We start from the raw sequence: 25,157 nt of genomic DNA on the forward strand, positions 1-25,157 counted from the left end.
TAAAAATACAATTAATTTTTATTTATTTTTTCAGTGGGGACCCCCAAAAATATATATTTTTAAAACATATATATATATATATACTTCTTCGGTGCGGCTACAGGCATGCTTCCTGAACATCTGGAGTGCCGCTCAACAGGCACCTCCGCAATCGGGCCAAACACATCCAACTGTCGGTTCCATGTATGAACTCGAACATGGCACTCCAGGCTGCTTTATAAGTTGCAAATTTATTTCATGGCAAGAAATAAATTTGCAACTTATAAAGCAGCTTGGAGTGCCATATCTGTTTTCATACGTGGAATGATATATATATATATATATATATATATACACATATATACATATATATATATATATATATATATATATATATACACACACATACATACAAACATATATGTATATTCTGCTTCTGTTCCAAATATGCGTGTGGATTGCAGCGCTCTTATCTAATTTTGTAGTGGCACGTCTCCATCAGCAGAGCAACACCAGTAAATATTTCTCACAATTGTCGCCAAATGGCAGCAAAGACAAGACGCACTCCAGAAGTAAATTTATTCTGCTTAATTTATTGCTAAAAACATAGAGAATGTACCGCCCGATGCATTTGGTCCCCCTGGACATGAATCAAGGGTGTTTAGTGCTTCACCACTGTTTATCTTCCCCATTACAAAATCGTCACTGCCGCGTTTTTCCCCTTGCTGTTGAGAAAAGAAGTTCTTTTGTATGGCCGTGGAGAATTCTTATAAAGTGTTCATCATGCTCTGTCCAAAAGTACAACAAAAAGAAGGTGATGAATTTATTAAAGTGCTAGCGCAAACCTATATAACACCATCATTAAGAGAGGTTTTTAAAAAAAAGTATCTTGTCGATATGCCACATACAGTTAATTTGCTTATATCAATGAGTCTTCGACCTGGGATGCTTCTTGGTTTTTAGAAGCAGACTTGACAAAATGTTGGCACTGAAATACTGGGGGCAATACTTGCATATGGGATACCCTCTGCAAAATGCTACTACTGGCACTCTGTAGGCAAATGTTGGCATGGAGCACCCATGCAAAAAAATGCCAGTGCTGGTCTCCTGGAAGACATTCTTGGTATAGCTGGCACCTGTCGCAAATTGCTTGTGATGGCGCATTGGAGCAAATTCTTGGCATATGGTAAGATAACTGTATCATGGTCATGGGGACATCCATGACAAAATGTGGTCCTTGACATATTAGACATAATCTTTGACATAAGGTACCTCCATAGTGCAAGAGAAGCAGTACTAGGAAAGTTTTGGCACTGGCATATTGTATGTAATGTTTGAGCAAAGGGGGTCACTAGTGGCAAAATGCTGGTCCTAACAATGGAGGTCATTTTTGACATAAGGGGGCCCCAATGGAACATTTTAAAAACATAATTGGGTGAACTCATGGGGACTGTCAGATTTTAGTAGCTTGGCACACCATGAATGTACTATGGCTTTTTAGCAAATTTATGTGAAGATGGTGCATTCAAATGCACTTTTGTTAAAAAATATCTTTAGTGAAGATAAACTTCCACCCGTTGTTAACCCCTAGAAGAATATACAATATTAATTATGCACTTATGTAAATTCAGCAATGTTAATTATTGTGATGTCATCAGGATTAAGGTTATGCGACATCACTTCTTTTGAAGATGCAGGGCGAAAGGTCCTATGACGTCACTTCCTATGACATCATTAAGGTCAAAGGATACAGGATGTAATTTCCGCCACCGAGGGATTTTGGTGAATCGAAGTCTATGGGTACACCCTATTTTGTTTTGTACTATAAAGTAATCAGTCTACAGGATTCAAGTTGCACCTCACTGATGAATCCTGTGGCGCAATGACCAAGGAAAACAGAATGTGGCCCGAGAGTGGCTTTTTCAAGCATTCCACCCATCCACTTTTTTTGTTTTAGTAATAAGTACACAAGGGGGCAATTAATAATATGCTTTTTTTCTCAGTGGTGTGCTCTCGTGTACCTTTTAGATTCCAAAGGCCTGTGCATGGTCTGTGTAGGTAAAACTGCAATAAGAGGAAATGTCATTAAATATGCTTTCTCAGTTGTACAGTAGTTTTCGTCTATAAAAGGATTGTAAGATGGAAGCTGTCAGGCCGAAAGTAATATTTTCTGTGGTTAGTCTGTACTAAGGCAACAGTAATATGAAGTTTCAAATGTTCATTATACAATCAATCAATTTATTTATTATGTTTTGGCTCTCAACAGAGGGCCACATAAAATATACAGAAGTACAATACAATGCAATACAGATACAAACAATGTCTGCCCAAAAGGTACCTAAATTACATACAAACTAACATACACACCAGAGCTGTAGAAAATTGGCAAGTCAAAAAAGCATCTCCATGGATTATTAATAAATAGCTAAAAAACCTTTAAAAAAGTAAAAAATGTGGAAGCAGAACATTTCGTTTGGGGGACAATAAAGTGCATGTAGAAAGTCATTCAGAGTAAAAATGCCAAGACGGAGACAAATGACTTTTATCCATCTAGAGCGCAATTTACATAGCGCCGGGCAGATCAGTAAAACATGCATACAATCCTGAATATTCAGATTACATAGATTACACAAAGAGGTGGAACCATACCATTTAGATAACAAGAGGTTTAGGGGTATTAAATCGTAGCGTAGCAGGAACCAAAATCTACGTATACCGTGTGGAAGGGACCATCGCACATAAGGTTGTGGCTGCTTCATCAGATAAGTGTCAAAAAGGATATCTACATTCCTTTTCCCATGAATTAACTTTTTATCCGATTGAAAGCAAAGGTCCCAAGAGGCTGCTTTTAAAACAAGTTTTAACTGTAGAGGGGAGTACACAAAAAGAATAGTTTCATCTAATTTTAAAAGAGTTACGGCTTTTCTGAAATTACGAACAAGTTGAGAGAACTCATTGAAATTACCTAATAATTCACTTTTAAGGAGTGCTCTCAGTGTCCCAACTTCCGCTCTTGCAAGACAGGCCACCCATCTTACTAGGGCACAAAGTCCCTGTACCCAACTGCTCCTTAGACCGAAGTCGAGCCTGCAGGCGGCCAGAGAGCAGGCAGTATTTAATGAAGAGAGAGATCTTAAGAGTTTCCCCTCAATCTTATGGCAGAAGTCCCACTTTTTCACCTCTATTAACTCTATGCCATAAAGAATTGTTGCGGGGATTTTAGATCTGTACACTTCCAATAAAATCGGAAAGTGCCGTTTCCCCGTTGCATGGTATAGTGAGTTTAAACCTTTGCCATGGGCAAGAGCTTTGCGAGAGCAATGCTCTATATGGAGCTTCTCACTCAAATTAGCCGTAACGATTTTCCCCAAAAAAATATAAGACTTTACAACCTCCAATCTTTGCCCCCCGATAAACCAACCAAAATCTGCAGCTCGACACCTCTTTTTGCCTACTATACAAATGACTTTACTTTTGGTTATGTTAATCTTCATGCAATGAGCCACAGCATAACTATGGAGAACGTATGATTATTGAGAGACACACTCCAAATAAAATGTTGACATAAACAAACATGTGTACCTTGATTTCAAATAAACAAATGTATTGTTTTCATTAGTTGTCCAACACGTAAGTTAAACGTTACTTTTGAGAGGCTCACTTTCATTAGCCATAAATAGGTCTTCTATATTTTGTGACTTGTACATCAATCTTCTCTGGATGTTGGACAGATTATGCAGTAGAGGCTGCCACGAATTGTGGGTAGAAGAAACACTGCGTGATGGAGTCTGAAAAGTGGTCAGTATTATTGCACATGGAGTAGTATTTACTGCTACATAAAATGATGTTTCTTGGGGCCACACTGTGAAGTATTGGAATATTTCATGTGTACTCCTTCAGAATTACCTCTTAAACCTATAGGTTCTTACCCATTTTCTTAAGGGAAATGTAGAGACAAATGCATCACTTTTCCCACTTTGCCCTCTGTCTCACAAATTATTTGTGGGAGTCGAGAGGACGGAGTAGAAATCAAATTGCCCAGAATGTACCGAAGGAAAACTGTGCTTCACTCAGAAGGTACTTGAAACAATGGATGCAAAGGTGGTCCATCATAATGCATAGACTAATCCTGCTATTTGATGGTTACTGGAGTAATTTAGCCGTAATGTATTCTCTCTCACGATAGCGTTTGTATACTCTCTTTCCGATTAATAAACATATTTGCCTTACAAAGGTTTAACTTGCTGATTGAAGACCTGAAAAATGGCAAACATGAAGGGAAAAGTTTAAACCTAAGCTCTAGTATGTACATTGTTTAGTTTCCTGTGCCATGATTGTAAGTAAAGTGTATTGCAAATGATAGGTAACTTACCACTGTGACTCCATCTAAAGCCTTCAGAGCCGGAAGATGGAAGATTACAAACAATCTATAGTGGTCTTGTATTTTTGATATGAGATTTCCATGCAGGTCCAGAATTACAAGATTATTTAAATTCTAGGATATAAAACACATCAATTAAATGGTTTCAAGTAGTCTTGTCAGCAGGATAACTCACTAACTTAAAAAAGATATTAAACAAATTATAGAGTACAATAACATTGAAGCAAGGTCTAATATTATCAGTGAGGTTTTTTTAAAAGGTTTGCAATGTTGTCATTAATTCACATTATCATGATGGTATGTATACTCTTTTTGTAACACATTTATAAGATGAAATATGCAACCTAATGGAGATAAATAGAACCACCACTAGTTTAAGCATTACATGGTCAAATCGAATATCTAGCTGCAAATCCAATAAAGACTTTGATTCCAACTCTGGCGTTGGTAGGAATCTAGCATTAAATCAATTAATGTTTCAGAAAAATAAAAATACATCCCAGAATGGCCTTGTTTTTTACTTTCTAGCATAGCCAAATAACAAACAATGTATTGGCATTCGATAAATTACATGATTTTAGTTTTTTGCTTTTCAGAGGAGATTGTGACATATCACTGGACAGAAGCTTTCATTTTGGCTCCCATGATGGAGAGAAACGAAGCAGCTGAGGGAAGTAAGCTACTCTCTTTTATGTGAAAAGCGAACATTAATATTTTCACAGACAGAAATTGGTGAAAAGGCGGCCCTAAAGACTTGATGAAGCAAAGACAAAACGAGCAGCATTATGTGCATGTCCAGATAGACCGAGAGGAGGCACTGTGATACCCCAAGGTGTAGCGATGAATACAGGCCCTTCATTGCGACCACCTGATTTAGTTTGAGCAAATAACTGTATATAGCTCCCTGCTTATAAATGGGTGCATCTTCTGACTATAATAATGTCTGATGGACCCATATAGCACTGATCCCGAGGATGAAAATGTCATATTTCACTTTCCAACAGCTTGTCCTCTGAAAACTAATGCTCATAAATGTTCAGGACTGGAAGAAGAAACTGGAAAGAATATACCCTGCTGCTCACATGGATTGCTTTTTGACAGAAAGGATCCTGGGCAGTCAGTCATGTGGCAGTATGTAATGCTTCTCCATTCACTTCTGTATCAGTATCTGTAGGCACTTGAAGAGGAACCAGAAAAGGATATATGTATGGGAGAAATGGAAAGCTGTCCTACTAAAGCTAGACACACTTAATTGTCTTACAGACTTTCTCTTGTTTTCTATTTTTGTAAAAATATGTTGGACTTGGTATTTTTTATGTGTAACGCCTATTATGTGTGATAACAAAAAGGTTTCACAGGTTACCATGTGGTACATGACTGACAATAGGTTTCTTTAGTTTCTCTACGTCAGATATAGGTTAAATGTAGGTGCTCCACCATGAGACAATGCATGACCAGCTTAGCCTTCAAACATTAAGCTGATTTAGCAGTTCTTTAATGGAAGCAGGCGAAAGGAGCATTACATATATCCAATGCACCAGCTCAGGGCAGTGAAGGGAGGCACCGAGATTAAAACAGTTTCTTAAGTTGTCAAAAGTAAGTCATAGAGAAGAACAGAGGAGTCATATTAGAACTAGTACACTTCTGTTGCTGTAGGTAAGATAATTGCTTGAGATTAAGCCTTTGGGGGCACCAAAACACAACATAAAGAGAAATTTCGCCACTTAACCTTAGTATTTGATAGAAGCAACTCAACCCAAGGAATCAATTCTCATATCTAAATATCGTCACCACAAATGTTTAAGTAAAACCCAAACTACAGATAATCAAAGTTCTCTGATACTGTCAAGGCCCCCACGGTCAGCACCTCATTGTGTTTTCAAATGTGCTGTACACACATGGGTCACCCTGCGCCTGGTCGCCAACTGCATTCGTCATGTGCTGCAGCATTGTCAGGCTACTTCCATCTAGCAAGGCAACTGTTTGCAAAAGAAAGCACTGTCTCCTCAATACTTCGGGGGTCAAATGTTATCCTGCTATGTTACCCATCCAGAAAAGCCATCTTGGACAGAGTGTGTCTATAAAGGGGGGCCCTACCCATTCCCAACTGCCAAGGGAAGCCCGCACATTCCAAAGGAGGGAAGCCCCTGCCCGTTCTCAAAATTAGGCAGCACCCATCTTGGGTGGGCCAGTCTATAAAGGGATGTCTCACCCGTTTCTATCTACGAGTTATTGATACTCTCAGCCAGCAGTAGGATCTCTGCTTTGTTGCTCTAACATTTTCCCGATATTCATTTTCTACAAAGTGAGTTTTCAGAGAAGAGACCATGCAAAGCTTTGTTTCACGCTCTAGGAAAGCGTTAAATTAATCTTTTAGTTTATTATGTGGCCAACTTAATCTCATCTGGAGGGCTAGCCACAACTATAATGTGACAGGCCTGCGCAGTTTTAAGGGGTCTCTTTTGGGATATCATCAGGATTTTGGACCCAAGTAACTCTTGTGAGAAATTGGTGACAGAGACAATATTGCACCATCTGAAGTTAAAACTGTATTTGGGAAATCTCTGGAATTTTAACATGAACAAAACCGGTCAGCAATTGGGGATTCTCGATTATGGTATCATGCTATCTTCAGAAGTTGACACAGGATACACAATAAATGTATTACCAGTTTTGCTCCAGTGCAGGAACTGGTTCATCCAGAGTTGTAGCTTCACATCCTGTTTGATAGGACTTTCGAGAGATAAATACAGAGGCTTGCTACAGAGTTCCTTCAGGTGGAACAGACATTTGTTTCTAGTACTGAAAATTCTGTAATTGTATATTTGAACATTTGAACATTGATGCGCTAATTCTGTTATTCCTGAACAAAGTCCCTTGTTCCTATTCCACCTCATTTCCCTCAACCTTGCTCCACTAACAACCACATTCCATTGCATTGGTGGACCTAGAAAACTCAGAATCTGAGGTAGGAGAACTTATAAGCCCTTATACCAGCCCTATTTGCATTATATCTACCAACTCATGGTCTAACTGTGTTTTAAAGTTTGCAGGTTCTACTCCCTGGAGTTCCATTCTAACCTCCTCCACTTCATCCTCTTTGATTTGCCACTGTTCTCATTTGTGGATACTGCATCGGGGTAAGGGTAGATTTGGCTACCATTCTACTCCTGCGTAAGTATCCCAGTTTACTGACAAATAATTGTCCTAGAAATCATTTATGTCCGGGCAGAATAGTCTACTTGCCACGTTGTCTTCTATCTCTTAGACCTTAGACAAGGTTCAAACCAATTTAGCAGCTTCTCGAGAATAAAATGTTGTGGTTCCAAAATCATTTTGACTTGTTAAACACTAGGCTCACCCCTATGTCCTCACAGAGTCATCCAGGAGTGCTTAATGCCCAGAATCTGGGTCCAAGGGGAAGTCCTCCAGTCACTTTCCTAGCACCTGCTGAAAAAACAAGCATACAAAACCCAGTTGTGGTTGGTTTTCTTCCTGTGCCCTTGGCCACTCCTGAATGATATCCTAGCAAAGGCAAGAAGTTCCAACAATTTTTGACAAAAACTCAGCTTCTTTTTCTATGTAGGCCCCTTTCATTTCCCGACAACCAAGCTCTGGTGGCTTATTTGATTTTCTACTTATCAGGGGATGTAGACTCTTGGACTGTACCATTTGTTCGAGCCAATGACGAACTGACTGGCTTTTCAGTCTCTAGATAACAAGTTTATAGACTTGAAACAAGGGTCTCGGGATATTTTATTATACTTAAACCATTTCAATTGTCTACTTGTAGCATCTCCTTGGCCAGAGCAGAAGTGAGCTTCTGCATTCTATAGTGGTTTAAGGGATGATTCGAAAGACGCCCTTTCTCATTTCTGAACAGAAGTGGGAACATCAACGTGGTGATTTTCACTTCTCTGTTCCAAAAACGGAGAAAGACTCAGAGGTAGAACCAATGCAAATAAGTGCCGGGACTAAGGCGCCACTGACTTAAGGAGAAAAAGAATGCAGTTGAAAAGAGAGATTATCTCTATACTGCTGTAAGTAAAGGCACCTTGTACATGAGTGCTCAACTAAACCCAAGACACCTGCTCCTTCAGGAAGCTCCAGCTCCCATCCATAGAGGGAGGGCGGGAGGATATAAAAGACATTCCTCCCACAATTTTGACAACCCGTTACCATCTTCAATGCCACATGTAACTTTATATGGAGTCCAAGTCGACGTCATGAATGATTTGGGTGCTACAGGAAATTTTATTGATGCCCAATTTGCTCATTCCATTAGTTGCTCTATAGATGAGAAGGCGCAATCTGAAATGGTGGGAGCAATAGATGGAACTGAGTTATCTTCTAGCCTAATAAAATTCAAAACTATACATAATATTCTGCTGTCTAGATCAGGCCCATCTAGAGGTAATTGCCTTTGACGTCATTCATGTCCCTCAGTTCAAGATTTTGGTAGACGTCCCCTGGCTTATGCTCCATTATCCTGATATTCATTGGAGCCCCTGATCCATGATCATTAGATCGCCATATGGTAGAGAGTGGGGATATACCAGACTGTACACCAAATTTCTCTGTAGCCAAGGATTTGGTTCAAAGGGCAGAACATGTGATAGATGGCAATGGAGAAAGGTTTGTGAACTACTAGACTGCTATAGTTGCTTTCAGGATGTTTTCAAGAAAAAAGGATGATACTCTTAGTCCACATCGACCCTTTGATTGCCGGATAAATTAGGTCAAAGTAGTGCAGAACCCTTCTAGTACAGTGTATGCCCTAATGGCCGCAGAAAATGATTTTGTGATAAAACATCCCGATGACTATATGCCAATTGGTTTCATTAGACCATCAAGTTCTCCTGCAGCGGCCGCACTATATTTTGTGCCCAAGCCCAGTGGTGAACTGAGACTCGATTACAGGGCCTTAAACAAGGTAACCATTAAAAAAACGGACTGGCTTCCACTAATTTCTTCCTTACTAGATTTGGTAAAACCTGTGACTATTTACACCAAACTGGATCTCTGTGGAACGTATAACCAGATTGGTGTAAGGGAAGGAAAATGAGTGGAAGACAGTTTGTAAAACACAATTTGGGTTGTATGAGCACATTGTGATGCCCTTTGAGGTTTGCAACGCACCAGATGTGTTTTAATTCCTTGTGAATTAGGTCTTTCAAGAATATCTGGACATATTTGTCATCATTTACATTGATGATATTTTAAACTACTCTGGAAATGAAAAGGAACATGTCACACATGCTATTAGTTTTACAAAAGAAACAAGATAACAAATTGCTTGCAAAATTGAGCAAATGTGCATTTGATTTAATTATGGTTGTATTTATTGGATTTATACAGTTGACTAAGGAAGTTCTGATGGGCCAAAAAAGATTGATGCAGTGATGAATCGGCCAAATCCAAAATCACTCAAAGACATTCAATCTGTTTTAGGGTGCACCAATTTCTACAGAAGGTATATATAGAACTTCTCTGAAATTGTATTCTCCCCATTCACCAATTTACTATGAAAGAATGTTCCCTTTATCTGGAATAAAGAGGCCAATATAACAATTCTGAAATTAAAAGACGCTTTCATCACTGCAGCAGTCCTGGGACACCCGCAATGCCAGTTACCATTTATTGTGGAGGCTGATGCCATAAATGCGTGGGTTGGGGACATTTTGTCTCAGTCTGGGTTCCCTTTTACAATCACTTATTGGCCAGATACATGTAATTGCAAAGCTGTTTACTTGTCCACATTACAAACCAATCCAAAATGTGAGGAGCAACCATTACCAATCATAGAGACTGACATTTTACAGTAAAAAATTTGCAAAGATTACTTTCTGTCAGCACTGACCCTACAGTTACCCAAACAGGAATTGAATGATTGGGCAGCACAAAACGACACTAGGAAGATTGAGGAAGGTATTCCTTATGAAGGAAAGCTAATTTATGTCCCTAAAAAGAGTCTACAAGAACAAATCCTCACCTGGCACTACAATAGTTCCCTAGCAGCTCACACTGTGATCACTGAGACTTTATATTTAATCAAACAAAGTTTTTGGTAGGAATTCTTAATGACTGATGTCACAGAACAAATATTGCCATGTATCATCTGTATACAGGGACAGTAAGAACATCATAAACCCTATGGTTCATTACACTGTTTACAAGCACCACAGGCTCCCTAGGAAAATTTTTCCATGGATTTTGTCGTGGAGTTACAATATAAACAAGGTTAAAGCAATCTTTCGTTTATAGTAGACTATTTAACCAAGATAACTCATTTTGTTACTTTAAAGGGAATTCCCTCTGCGACCCGTATTGCAACCCTTTTTCTTGAGCCCATTGTACAACTTCATGGACTTCCCCTTAGTATTGTGTCTGGCTGTGTCTCTTAGTTTACTTTCTGCTTATAGAAGGCCTTTTGCAAGCTTTTAGGAATCCCAGTGAAATTATCCACCTATTGGCATCCCCAGACGGATGGCCAATCTGAATAAACTATTCAATCCTTAGAACAATACACATGTTGTCACACCCTCAAATTTGGGGGAACCTGGTTGGATAGTGCAACCCTAATTGAGTTTGTGTACAATGCCAGGCATTCCTTCATATGATTTTCTCCATGTTATGAGTAACTGGCAACCATCATCAGAGTTGCCCCAAAAGTTGGTCTACTGAGCCTTCTTGCCCTGCGGCCCATGAAAGATGGAAATTAAGTCATAACAACTTGGCCCAAGCTCAAGCCAACCTGCAACAAGCACAACTTGTGAACATGAAAAATGCAGATAAACATTGGTAGGATGCTCCTGCTTTTGGCCAAGGAGATTTGGCGTGGTTGTCCCCATAGCACCTTGCCCTTACAGGAATCTGAGAGTTCAGGTCTTGTTTATTGGCCCTTTCCCTAGTCTGAAGCTAATTGGGCTGTCGCATTTCGGTTTTCATTGCCACTACCATATGGGTTCAACCCGTTTTTCATGTCTCGTTGCTCAAAAAGGCTCATCCCAGTTTATCCCATGTAACCTTCACTACAGCTATGACACCCTCGGGAAATGTACTCCTAACGTTTCTAAACTGTTGGATTCTCATTTATGGAATGGACAAGTGTGATATTTGGCTGCTTGAACTGGTGCAGGCCCTACACAATGATCATGGGAACCGGGCCACACTGTTGATGAACCACATTTGGAACGTTTATTCCATGCCTCTTTCCCTCACAAATCTTTAAGTATGTTACCCTATCCAGAAAAGCTATCTTGGGTAGGACCTGTATAGAAAGGGAAGCCCCACCTGTTCCCAACTGCCAGAGGGTGCCCCCCTGTTCTCAAAAGGAGGCAACAGCCATCTTGGGCAGGACCCGTCTATAGAGGGAGGCCACACACATACCTAACTGCTAGTTATTGAGACTCCCAGCCAGCAGTAGGATTTCAGCTCTGATGTTCCAGAGTGTTCCAGATTTTCACGTCTTCTTCTACATAGTGAGTTTTCAAAGAAGAGACTATACAAAGCTTTATTTCACACACTCTATGAAAGAGGTAAATTCTTAATACTTTTAATGTGTATATGGGCACTCAACTGGAGGGCTGGCCATGCCCTATAATGAGACAGTCTTGCGCAGTTCGAAGATAACTCATTTTTGGAATATCATTAATATTTTGGACCCAAGTAACTCTTGTCAGAAACTAGTGTTAGAGATGATATTACACTGTCTGAAGTTAAAACCTTATTTGGGATATTCTCTGAAATTTGAACCTGAACAACTCTTGTCAGTAATTGGTGGCTATGCTATGCTATTTTCAGAATTTGGCCCAGAATAAGCAATAACTGGATTACCATCTTTGCTCCAGTGAAGGAACTGGATAATCCTGAGATGTAGTTGCAGCTTCATGTTGACATCTTGTTTGATAGGAGCTTCCAGAGATAAGGACAGCGTCTTGCTATAGAGTGCTCTCAGGTGGACAAATGTTTGTTTATAGTACTGAAAGTTCTTTAATTGTAAACATGTTTTATTTTAAACCAAGAAGATAGACATACATGTACAGGAAAATTATATAAATATGTTTAATGCTGCTATACAAGCTGTTTCCCAAACCTACCTCATGTAACTGTGAAACGCTTTGCTATACAATCTGTATCTCAAACCTACCTCAGGTAACTGTGAAGCGCTCTGATACCCAAGGGTCACGTCTGCGCTATATAAAACTCTATAAATAAATAAAATAAATAAATATAAACATTAATGCACTAACTCTGTCCTTCCTTTACGGGGTCTCAGCTCAGTCCTTTCTTCCTATCCAGCCTCATTTCCCTCAACCTTGCTCCACTAACAACTGCATTCAATCTCATCCGTATGCCTAGAAATCTCAGGATCTGAGGTAGGAGAATTAATATACCCTTATGACAAGTACTGTTTGCATCTCATCTGCAAAGTCATGGTCTAAATGTATGTCATCCAGCTGTGGTTTGCCATTATTCTCGTTCGTAGCTACTGCATCAAGGTACGGGTGGCGTTGGCTACCATTCTGCTCCTGCGTAAGTAGCCATGTTACCTGACATATACCCAATCATAAACCATCACACAGTATTATGTATACAGAAACTGGCCAATTAAACATTATTTACTTTCAAATGGTAGATCTCCTGGTTGGAGGAAATTCTGTTATTACTGATATAGAGTTCAATTAGCGTATATGCTTTCTGCAAACCAGAGAGTGAAGTTATGCTGTTGTTCTCCGCAGAGAGGAAGTGAAGATGAGAAAGACAATCAATAGCTTGCCGATCCAGGCCTGTAAGCTGATTGTTATTAACACTCAAACGCATCAACTTTGTTAGCTTTGAAAGACCTACAGGAAGAAAAAACAAAGGCTTGAAACGATTAACTAAAATAGACAGATATATACAACACAAGCAAGAATGCATATAAAATATTTGACGATTAAGGAAAATAAAATATTTTTAAGCATATGAATAGAGAACATATATAAGGTTTAGAGAGGAGTAAGTTCTAATACTGTGAATTGAATGATAATGATGCAATATCAGCATTTTATTTAGCTCTGGGCACGGAACTCCACTCCGCTGGCAGGGTTTGCGGAATTTTGCATACTCAGCATTCCGCGGAGAATGTGAAATTCTTGTAAAACCTCCGACTTCGCAGCAGAGCGGAGTTCAGCCCCAGACCCTCCCGCCTCCCACCCCGTAATAAATATTTTCTAAATGCAATCTACAATTAATGTAAAATAAAAGCGCACTTACCTTGTCGCGGCGTCCTGGGCGCCCCTCATCCTCCTCGCCGTAATCTCCTATGTTAGACGTAGGTCATGGAGGGACCATGATGTACGGCAGCCCGGGACGCCGTGATAAGGTAAGTGCGGTTTTATTTTACATCAATTGTAGATTGCATTTAGAAAATATTTATTGCGGAGGTGGGAGGTTCGAAGCTCCATGGCACGGAACTCCGTGGTGCTCCGCGAAGAGCAAGGGTTTGGCCCAGGCGAAGCCCGGGACACAGCGTGCCCGTCTTAGCCGGTCATAGACAGGAAGAGGCTGGGTTGGGCCAACCCCCTTTCTTTTGGATCCTGGACAGCTGTGCACTCGAACAAGGTGAGCGAGTATTCTGTGTGTTTACAACTTTGTCCATCCCTCAGCTTCAGAATGGTTTTCTGTTTTCAACAGCCCAGAGTAACCAGAGTTAAAGGCATAACATCTGGCCAACTGTGCGTGGACGATGTACTTTCTGTCTCACACTTGAATACTGCAAAGCTGCAATTCGAGGCAATAGGAGGACAGCACCCTGTAAAACTGCCATTCTTTTGCCCGGAGGCACTACTTAACTGTGACTAAACAAGGGCAGGGCTCCAACATTATAACTGCGAGTGGGTGCCTCAACGGGCTTTTTCCAGTTGGCTAGCATCGTCTGAGCATTGTTGTCAGAGCTACATCTGAGTGTAACTGCAACAATGGGGAAACTAACCTGTAGTGACAAAAAGGAAGAGCCCCTCCCACTACCTTCTTCATCATTGCACCCAACCTCCATGGACAGGATGCTACAGAAGGTCATAGGTGTGGTGGCCCCTGAAATCGAACTAACTGAAAGGCGGCTGTCTTTAACCCCGGATCTAGACATTTCTCTGATGGGCCCGAACCCCCATGTACCTCCTTGGCCCGGGTCATTAACTCTCCCAAGGCCCAGCCTACGGACCATGTGACGACACGCAAAGCTCCCAGCATCTACCCGCGCCAAGGGGATGCTATCCCGGGCCCTGCCAAAAAAGGGAAAGCCAAGCAAGTTTCTTAGGTCTGGGGCCAAACAGAAAAAGTGTGCAAATGGGTCAACAGACTCTGGAGATCCTCTGGAGAGCCTGGATAGGGAATCGGTAGGCGGTCCGCATGCAGCCATGAACTACCTAGTATAGGTGATAAACCTGGTGGTGGATCTTAAGGTCCAATTTATGTCTGTTGTAAAGGACAAGCTCAGCTTTTTGGCAGCATGGGTAGAAAAGCTTGCTGTACTGTTCGAGGCAAGGGTAGGCAGCCTAGCAACAACTACAAGGGGGGAGAGGATGTTAGTTGCCAGGCAGATCTGGTGGCCACTTCCCCAAGAATAAGACCGGAGCCCCCACCTGCTCAAAAAATGATTCCCACCACGGACACCAATCAGGTCTATTATGAACGTATAAACAGAGGCAGGGTACACCCCGATACGCTGATTGAGCAAGATAGTATGCACCATCAGGGGTCCAGGTGCAGGGAGTGAGCTGGCCCCATACTTAGCATAGAAGTCAGAGAAGAGAGGTCAGTCCTACCCTGTATCAATTTACATCCCTCCTCATCCCCGTATGTTATTATCTTAGCAGGCGTACCTGAGCTTAAAAGGGGGCAAAGGGAATCCTACCATAAACTAAGGAATAAGTGCATGTTCTGGTTGGCCAGGCAGAGGCAATTTGCCTATAAAGATGCAGGCAAGATACTCCTGACACGTAGAGTTAGCTACCGAAAGATGTGCAAGGGATTGTATGGTGATCAATTTAAAAAATCCAATGTTTGTTCAAGTCCGCTTAGGCAGGAACCAATATAGGCAGGAAGGGCGTATCAGGTCTCTATCATTGGGATATTTTACTCCCCAGGTCAAATTCCACTAACCAGAGAGCAAACAAGACTGGAGATGGGGGTGTGGAACCAGAAAAGTCAGCCAACACGTTTGTGGCAGGAACACCCCAGACCCTTATTATTTAGTATAACAACAGCAAACAGATATGGGGCCCTAGACGTTCCCTGTGTTATCAGGAAGAGAAATTCTATTATCAGGGGGAGCCCCGTGAGGGGGCTATGCCAACTAGGGAGTTCTATCATTTTAGCGCACCACCTGGGCTGGGGGGGGGGGGTGGAGGGAATGTGTTCCCCGAAGTAATAGAGGGAGGAGCTAACAGGGGACAGCCTCCCAAGGTCATGATAAATACATTTCCAATAAGTCCATTCCATGGGGCAGCACAGGCCCCACACTCACCATCCTCTGCAGATGGCAAAAATGATGCCAGCATTAGATCTAGGTCAAAGAGGGCGAAGAGGGTCAGCGCTTCCCAGCAGGACGTTGGCCCATCGATTATAGATACTGAGTCCCCAAGCCTAGGCAGACATTCGGATCCATCTAAGATGCGGGTATTATCATGGAATGTTGCAGGACTTAGCTCCAAACTGGACAATCCTGACTGGGGGTTATTTATAGACCAATACAATGTTTGCATGTTTCAAGAAACTTGGGTAAAGGAGGATCCACATCGGCTGGGATATGCATAGTTTAGAGCAGTTGCCATTTTGGGGGAATGGGCAGGCCTTCAGGGGGGCTCTGTACTTGGGCTGTACAGCAAAGCAGATAGAGTCATCCTACAATGACATTCTATGTATTCTTCTTATCTTTCCATCAAGGGTCAGAATCACTTTGGTCAATGTTTACTCTCGGCCGGTAAGCTATAGTCAAGAATCAGCAACCCTTGATCAGTTGACCACCTTTATAGCCACCATTCCTAACAATTTTTCAGTTATTATTGGTGATGACTTCAACTGTCAGTTTGAGCCCTGGAGGGCCTGAATGGAGGAAACCCCAGTGAAGAGGATCTACACTGCGCAATCACCGAACCGAATATCCCGCCAACTAGGGCCTGGACTCCACTGGTGTTCCAGATTAAATCCTGTACCCTGAAACCTTCCTTAAGGGCATGCAATGGGCGTACGAAATCGAACTCACCGGGGAACCATACTTTTAACAGAATAGGGCATTCCTCGATCCTAGACTACATTTTGGCAGATAGAGGTTTTGGCATAGGGTGGTTGATTTCAAGATTGTGCCTTGCCACAATAGCTATCATAATGTTCTGATCTTAGAGATGGCAATGCCAACCCCTGAGACGGCCCGCCCTAAAATCCTTGCCCGATGACAGACTAGCACTTACTAACTCAATGAGGAGAGTCAGATGGACAGATATACATCAACCCCTTGACAAGCTGTCCACTTTATATGAATCCATCATTCCATTCCTAACGGCAGCTTAAACACTCTATTTCTATTAATGGCATGTTCATCTCTCTTATGCAAGTCGCTTAGACTCACAAAGCACTGAAGTCCACACTGGCCAATACTTTTTCCCAATTAGTAGAATAAGCAAGCATAAAAGGCCCGACATTCATGATTTAGTGACAGCAGCCGAATGGCCATGCTAGCTCTTATTGATGCAATTAAAGTCCAGGATAGACCCCTAATTAGAGAAAAAAGGGAGCTTTATAAAAGCACCATTGCTGGTGCCAATAAAAGGTGGGAGCTTGATAAGTGGGGCTCCCTGAGAAGGGCCTTAGCCAACCACGACATTAAGGTCTCCTGGAGTGTAGTAAACACGTGCTGCTTAGAAGGAAAACAGCCCACAGAGCCTAATACTGGGGCAGATGTCTGGAAGACATACTTTGAGATGCTTTATTCAAGGTTGGAGGATGAGGGTGGCATCACAGCTAATGAGCTACCCCCCCCCCCCCCCCCACACAGAAAATTGTACAGAGGCCCCCAAGATAACTCTTAAAGAGTTTACCAGTGCCATAAGTAAAGTAATCCTGTCTAAAGCCCCGGGGCTAGACAAGATCCCAGGGGACATTTTTCGAAGTGAACCCACTATCTGGGTCCCCTATCTGTGGACCCTGTATAACGCTTTTCTACATGGAATGGCGATCCCTGCTACTTGGGTTGGCGCAGCAATCCTTCCAGTAAATAAAAGGGGCTCCCCACAAACTATAGACATCAGCCAAAAAATCTTTTCCTATGTAATATTGGGCTGCATCCAGAATTGGATGGAGGAGCACAAAGTTCTGAGCCCATTTCAAGCTTGTTTTAGAGAAAAGATGTCTTCAACCGACCAAATCTTTAGGCTCTGACTCGTGTATTGGAAGCCTGTATTTATAGAGGGTGGCAGCTTCTATTTAATTTCATGGACCTAAAATCTGTGTTTGATCTGGTGCTGAGAGACAAACTGTAGGCAACATTAAGGGATCTGGGGGTCCGCTTATCTTTGCCACCTGCTAAAGCGGCTCCATGAAGGCAAATATGCCCAAATCAGGTTTGGCAAACACAGACAACTCACTGCCCCCATACCCATAGACAGAGGTGTTCGACAAGGCTGTGTTCTTTCCCCTATCCTTTTCTACCTATTAATAAATGGACTTGTAGAGACATTAACTGCGGGGAAGGATATAGATGCACCTAGGCTGGTGAATATCAAAGTACCGGCAATGATGTTTGCCGACAATACTCTTCTGCTCTCAAAGCCAGCTATGGGCATACAGAGGATCCTCCACAACTTCAATGCCTTTTGTAAGTGTAGGGGGCTAGAGATCAACATCCAGAAGACCAAATATATGGTCTTCAATCCAGTTAGTAGTACCCGGCCAAACCCTTATCTACAAGGCACCCCTCTGGAGAGGGTGTCCATATTTGAGTATCTTGGGATCACCCTAACTGAATAAAAGGATTGGGGTGCCCAAATTAAAAAAGCTAGATTAAAGCTGGCTCAGACCACAGGGGGCTTGACAAAGGTATTCAGGAGCTAGATTAAAGCTGGCTCAGACCACTGGGGGCTTGACAAAGGTATTCAGGAACTCCACTCATAAACCCGTTGGCTCGATGGTTGAAATATATAAAGTGCAAGCCAGGGGTGCTGCCCTGTACGGGGCTGAGATATGGGGGCACTGTCAACCCTGTAACATCATTAAGATTGAGAACGCTTTTGCCAGGCAGCTATTTGGTCTTCCCCCTAGCTCCCCTCCTACACCACTTCGCCTGGACCTCGGGATAAGGCCAATTGAAGACAAAATTGCTCTCAGACCCCTTATAGTCTGGTGTCGCCTGTGGGCTACCCCGCAACTGGCTGAATACAGGGCAGTACTGAGGGAGGTCCTGAGCCTCCATAGTGCGGGAGCATTTCCATGGTTAGCCTTTGACAGGGATACACTCTTGGCTATGGTGAGGGTGAACCTATGGTACAATGCTGAGGTAACCTGCCCTACAATATCCAGGATGGATCTGGTATGGAGTTATAGAGAGAGTAAACTTGCCCACCTGCAGGGGAGCTCTACAACTGGCTCTCTTACTGCAGTGTTCCTGGGAAATAAAGACCAATATAGCATAGAGCATGTATTGGATGACATTTAACCCGCGCTAGCCAGGAAGCTATACCTGCAATTTAGGTACCGGTCCTCCTGTTGCGTGCCTTTACAAACAAATTGGCTGGTTCACCCCTTCTGGGTTCTTCGGTCTGTTGCAATGCAGTGGAGTCAAAATACCTGTATTTTTCTTTTGTCTAGGCTATAGGAAGGCCAGGCATGGATGGTTGATCCAGCTATGCAGAAATTTGGGAAACAGCTGCGTAGAGGCTTTTAGATTACTGAAATATAACACTTATCTGCCCATTGTATTTTCAGTGTCACGCTTTTTACGTTCTATGTGGTGTGTACATAGAGAGCTCTTGAATACAAATCCATAGGCTCTAGCTGATAACCTCATAATATCTTCAACTGGATCGGGTTTATTTTAATTTGTTTTTAATATCCATGGTTTTTAGTGTGCTTTTAGTGATTGTAATATGATAGATACCTGTTTTTAGAAATGTTTTATATTTGTTTACATCTTTGACTTCGTTATGGGTGTGCTGGCCCTTGTGTTGGCTACTCTAACCCAGGGCTATGGGGTCTGGGTACATGTCGAAATGGATTGTTCTAATGAAATGTTATTGTAATGCACATGCAATTTTATGGGCAACTCTAACAAGGGCTATGGGGTCTGGGCACGTGCCTACATGGATTGTTTTAATGAAATGTTATTGTATTGTACATGCACTTTTATGGTCAAATCGACCAAAATAAATATTTTCATTGAAATGTATTATTTATAAATAAATAAACAAATCATCTCAACATAAAACTAAGAAACCATAAACTCTCAAAGGGTTAACTTTGTAACAAGGCGTTACTGCAGGACTTTTTGAATGCGTCCACTTTAAGAAGTTTATATCAAGAAGGTGCCGTTAATTAAATTCCACTTTCCTATTATGGACGCTCTTTGAGCACACTTTTAGAAGGACTGCCTAACTTGAACATTTTCTGTATAAATTTGCAGAACGTGTTAAATACATAAGACACTAAGGGCCAGGTGCATCAAAATACTGGTCGCAGAAAATGGTCACAAATTGTGCATCAACTTTTTACAATCAGTCTTTAATGTTGCTATACCACCTATGTACTAATAGGTCACATTGCAAAATGACCAGTCACAGGTGATCACAGAATGGCCTGCGTACTGCATGTTAATTATGCAGGTCTCTATTTGTGACCCTTAAGATTGGCTACAAATACAAGGATAGTTAGTGGCTTGCAAGGAACAGCAGAGCACCATCACAACATTCTTTAAATGAATCGTTGTTGCTGTAAAAAAAAAAAAGTTCACTCACTTAACCTCTAGAAAATCATTGGTGGAAGCAGCAGAGGTCCCTCCAGCCACTGACTGCTCCCCACAAGGTCGCATGAGAAGATTCACAAAATGGAAGGTGACCTTCTCCTTTGGAAATTAATTACCACCTCCTTTGAGGGGAGGAGCCAAGCGCGCGCCCAAGATGGCCACGTAGGGTAGTAGTTCCGCCATGACGGAACCCTCGCCCCCACATCCTGAGGCGCTCCTGATGCGCTGACCCGGTGAGCGGGTAGTGGAACTCCTGAGGTGCCCCCCGACCCGGCTCCGGTCCCGCTGCGAGATCGGGGACCGGAGCTAGAAGCAGGAAGATTTGGGGCCTCCGTCGCTGTGGAAGCCTGGGGCTGGAGTTGAGGGCGCGGCCGGCCGCGAGTTGATCAACAGCAGCGGCAAAACCCGGAAGTAGCCGGCCGGCCCGGAGATCTCAGAGGTGGGCCCAGTGATAATGAAGCGGAGCCCGCAGTGGGGGTCCCGAGAGCCTACCTGATGATGCCCACCAGTGGAGGGACGACAGCGGGTCTCGTGAGCCCTGGGGAGCCCTCGCCCCCGCATCCTGTGCCGATCCTGTGGCACCGGCACTGTGAGCGGGTAGCGCTGCCCCTGGACGTAGCTCCGGTCCTGCTGTGGGTTAGGGGGCCGGAGGGTTCGGGGCCATCGAGGCCTTGGAGAGCCTGGGGCTGAAGTGAAGGGCACAGCCGGCCGCGAGATTAACGGCGGTCACGGCAGAATCCAGAGGTGCCCGGCCGGGCCAGAGGACTCAGAGGTGGGCCCGGAAACAAAGGAGTGGAGCCCGCGGCGGAGGTCCTGATGGCCTACCCGATGGTGCCCACCTGTAGAGACATGGCGGAGGGACTCACGAGCGCCGTGGAGCCGGTAGGCGGCCGAAGCCCATCGGAAGCGGGGGCGAGACGGCCTTGAGTGCGGGCGAGTGGGCCCATGGGCTTGTGGACATCAGAACCCTTCGGGCAGGTCTTTGGTGGCACGTTGTAATCAGGGGCTGGAGCGGTGAATGACTGGATGAGACCTCCTGTTGTGGGAGGATCGAGGCGCATCAGTGGCGGCTACTCCGTTCCGAAATTGATTGCGCCCATGGTCGGACCCGCGTGGTGGTGAGTGGCCGGCGGTGAAGGAGTTGGGTCACTTTGTTGCCCTGGAGTGAGAAGTGAGGCGCCGGTCAACGAGTCCTGATGAGGATGGGGTCAATCAGAGTGCGGGCCCAGCAGTAGTGCAGCTGACGGTCTCGGAGTAATCTCCCTTTTGGGACTTGGACCTCTTCGTGGTTCGGATCAGTGAAGCCGGGATTGCTGGCACGGGTGGGAGCCCTGGTGTGGGTCAAAGATGGCAGCTAAACCCAAAAGCAAGAGGTTGCAGTCTCGGTCTACTAAAGGATCCCGGTATGTCCAAGCCAATAAACTGGACCGGTACACACTGCCCAGAGGTTCCCCGCCTGAATTAAAGATGGCACAAGACCCGGGAAGAGATTCGACTGCACTCTGCCAGAACCTACATTGCTGGATCTGATGGCGGCCATATAGGAGGTGAAAACGTCTTTGGGACAGAAAATGGAATTGCTTGATTAGAAACTGGATGCGGTGACCATTGAGGTCAACCTTATCCATGCGGATCTTACCAAAATCAGTGAAAAGGTCAAATCCCTAGACATTAAAACTGCTAGCTTAATAGATGATGTGGCGTCGCTGCAGCAGGAGGTGCGGGAACTTCAGCTGGCTGGGGATCTCACGAGCCGGAAGCTGGACGACTACGAGGGAAGGGCCTGGAGATGTAACGTCCGAATTGTTGGTGTACCGGAGAAGGCAGAGGGCCCAACTACGGATCTGTTCGTGGAGGACCTTGTTCTCAAGCACCTTAAGCCCAAAGGATTGAGTAATTTCTTTACTATCGAACGCAGGCACACAGAGTCCTGGGTGGTAGACCAAGGCCTGGGGCTCCCCCCGTCCGATGATTGCGAAGACGCTTAATTTCAGAGATTGAGACGCTATCCTGCAGGCCTCCAGGTTGGGAGGCCCTTTGTTATTTGAGAATACCAGCCTCTCCGTTTTCCCGGATTTCACGCAGGCGGTCCAGAAACAGCACCAGGGATTCCTGGCGATCAAGAAAAAACTCAGAGACAGGGGCCTGAAATATGCCATGTTGTTCCCGGCCCGGCTGAAGATTGAGGCCAACGGTAAAACCTGGGTTTTTGCCAATCCGGACATTGCCTTGGACTGGTTGAAGACACAGCCCCAGCCAGGGTCTGAGAGACCTGAAAGTGAGGAGAGGGGAGATGAGCAAGAACAGGAGTAGTAGGAGCCGCTCAGGGACCGCGAATGGGATAGCACAGTGTATTCTTGGGCAGCGATCCGCATTAGGCGCAGAAATGGATGCTACGGGGGTGAGGGGGGTCTATTGGAGCTGCCTTCCTCCTCATTTCTACCTTTAGATAGTTGGTTAGTTAGATTATGGGGCGACAGGCACACTGCGAGTTGGGGACAGGCGGAAGCCAAGTGCAGGAGTGCAGGGTGGGGGGAGAGGGGCTGGGAGTATGTTGGTTTTTTGATTTGTTGTTGAATGATTGGGGTTTTTTCTTTTCAATTGTTTTGCGTCAGGTGATGAGAATGTAGCTCTGTGCTCTTCACACGGGTTAAATGGCACAATATAGTCACGGATCGAGGATGAAAGTGCTGAGTTGGAATGTGAATGGTCTGGGTGATAAAATCAAGAGGGATGGTTAGTCAGCTTATCAGGAGACACTCCCCAGACGTTGCATTGCTGCAGGAGACTCACCTTGTGAGTAATAGGTGCATGGCCCTCCATAAAGGGGTTATAAATTGGTGGTGCACGCTGGATTCACTACTGGATCTAGGGGGGGTAGGGATTTTGGTTAAAAATTCCTTTCCTATGTCAGTGCAGGCCACGTGGCTGGACCAGAGGGGCAGATATGCGGGGGTGTCGGGGCTACTGGGGGGTAAGACGGTCACCTTTTTATCAATATACGTGCCGCCAGGCCTCCAGTCCGATACTTTCCGAGACTTGAGCTCAGTCTTCCTCACACTGCCTCTTGGTAGTCTAGTTTTGGGAGGCAACTTTATTATTATTTTTTTAACTTTATTTATTAGTAAAGGCTGTTGCACAAAGTCAGCACACGATACAGTGATAGTTTTCAGAAGTGATCAAACATCAAACAGAATGCCCTCTCCCCCACCCCGGTACCCCCCTCTGCAGACAGTCATATACTGTATCATCGATAGTCCGTTGGCCATGCCAAATCACAGGATCCCCCAAGTTGTCAGCACGTGCCCAGGTCGAGTGTCCAGTAATGGATGAGCTGTTGCGTCAAAGAAAAAACTTAAAGGCACAGTTAGTCATTTAAAGCACCCCCATCATCCTCTTCCTGTTCGCTACGCGCAAGTAAATATTCTCGTAGCGGGGCCCAGATATCTTTAGGTCTCGATCTCCTCGGGAGTTCCTCCGCAAACAAAAGCAGTTGTTCCTGACAGTACACCATATCCAATAGCCACTTGGCAGCCTTAGGAAATTGCCTCCCATCCCACGTGAACAATACCCTTCGTTTAGCCAGCAATAAAGAAACTCTGATAAAACGACCCAGTACCCCTTTAATATCCGGTACGTACCCCAGCAGGCAAACTAATGGCGTGCGCTCTAGAGTGAGGCCCGACATAGCATCAAGCATGTGTAGCACATCCTCCCAATAGGAAAACACAGCAGAACAATTCCAAGCTAGATGTATGAAGTCTGCCCCCTCCTGCCCGCACCGCCTGCAGCAATCTGTGTACCTGAAGCCTATACTGTGAAGTTTTACTGGGGTGTGGTATGTCTGATGCACAAATTTCAGATGGATAATGCGCAGATTACTGTTGGAGGATAGCTTCCCGGTAACCAAGCATATGTTCTCCCACATGTCCTCTGTAATGTGTGTGTCCAGAGCCCTGCTCCAACGACCCATGCTGCGATCCTCCGGGAGTACCAACTCTGACATGACCATTTTGTACAGTCTGGTAAGTAAATGTTTGTCGGAGGCCGCGGCGATCACCAGTTGCAGGGACTTAGAGATGGGCGGTTCCTGTGGGAAATTGGTGTAATGATCTCGCATAGCTCTGCGCAGTCGATAGCATGTGTATGTAAACAGCGGTGAGGAGTTCGAGATATAACTCAGATCCTCTCCGGACACGTATGTACCATCCCTGTATAGATCACCTAGCACAGAAATACCAGCTTCTCTGAGCACCTTATCGGGCCATGCTCACGTGCAACTGACAGGGCACTGTGTCCTTCTATAGGTAGATGTGGTGCATACAGCGGGAGTTTGCCCGTCCGTTTGCCGATCTCATGCCAGGCAGTGACCGTGGCGTCAATCGTGTTTATCTCGGATCTAGACGTGAGTCTGCGAGTGTGCGAAAAAATGCCATGCAAAGGGGTGTCTCCCGCATCTCCCTCCTCCACAGCCACATGCGGAATATAGCCGTGCGGCCGGAACCAAAAGAAAGCATAATGTGCCTGCCCGCAAAGGTAGTATAAATGAAAGTCCGGTGCACAGAAACCGCCCTTAGCAAAAGGTAATGTCAGCGTAGCCCAGCTGATTCGGGGAGGCCTCGATCCCCACACTAACCGTAGAAGTTGTGTCTGCACCGTCGCGAAGAACTGTCTATTCAAACGAATAGGGATATTACAGTAGAAATATAGGAATTTGGGGAGTACTACCATTTTAATCACTGCTATGCGGTCAGCCAGTGAAAGAGGAAGTCCCATCCACCGGTCGACTTGTTGAACCAGGGA

At 44.0% G+C, this 25,157-nt stretch overlaps 1 protein-coding gene across 1 annotated transcript in view; it reads right to left on the reverse strand.

Moving 5' to 3' along the window:
- LRRC9 (leucine rich repeat containing 9) overlaps positions 1 to 25,157 on the reverse strand; it is a 1,011,210-nt gene that overhangs the window by 261,746 nt on the left and 724,307 nt on the right. Inside the window, exons 22-23 of the mRNA XM_078660357.1 lie at positions 12,986 to 13,206; positions 4,352 to 4,474 (exon numbers count right to left, since the gene is read on the reverse strand). Of these exons, the coding sequence (XP_078516483.1) occupies positions 4,352 to 4,474; positions 12,986 to 13,206 (344 nt within the window). The remainder of the gene's footprint in view (positions 1 to 4,351; positions 4,475 to 12,985; positions 13,207 to 25,157) is intronic.

This window comes from Lissotriton helveticus, chromosome 9 (genome assembly GCF_964261635.1).
Source record: "Lissotriton helveticus chromosome 9, aLisHel1.1, whole genome shotgun sequence".
In the NCBI taxonomy this organism is placed as follows: Eukaryota; Metazoa; Chordata; class Amphibia; order Caudata; family Salamandridae; genus Lissotriton; species Lissotriton helveticus.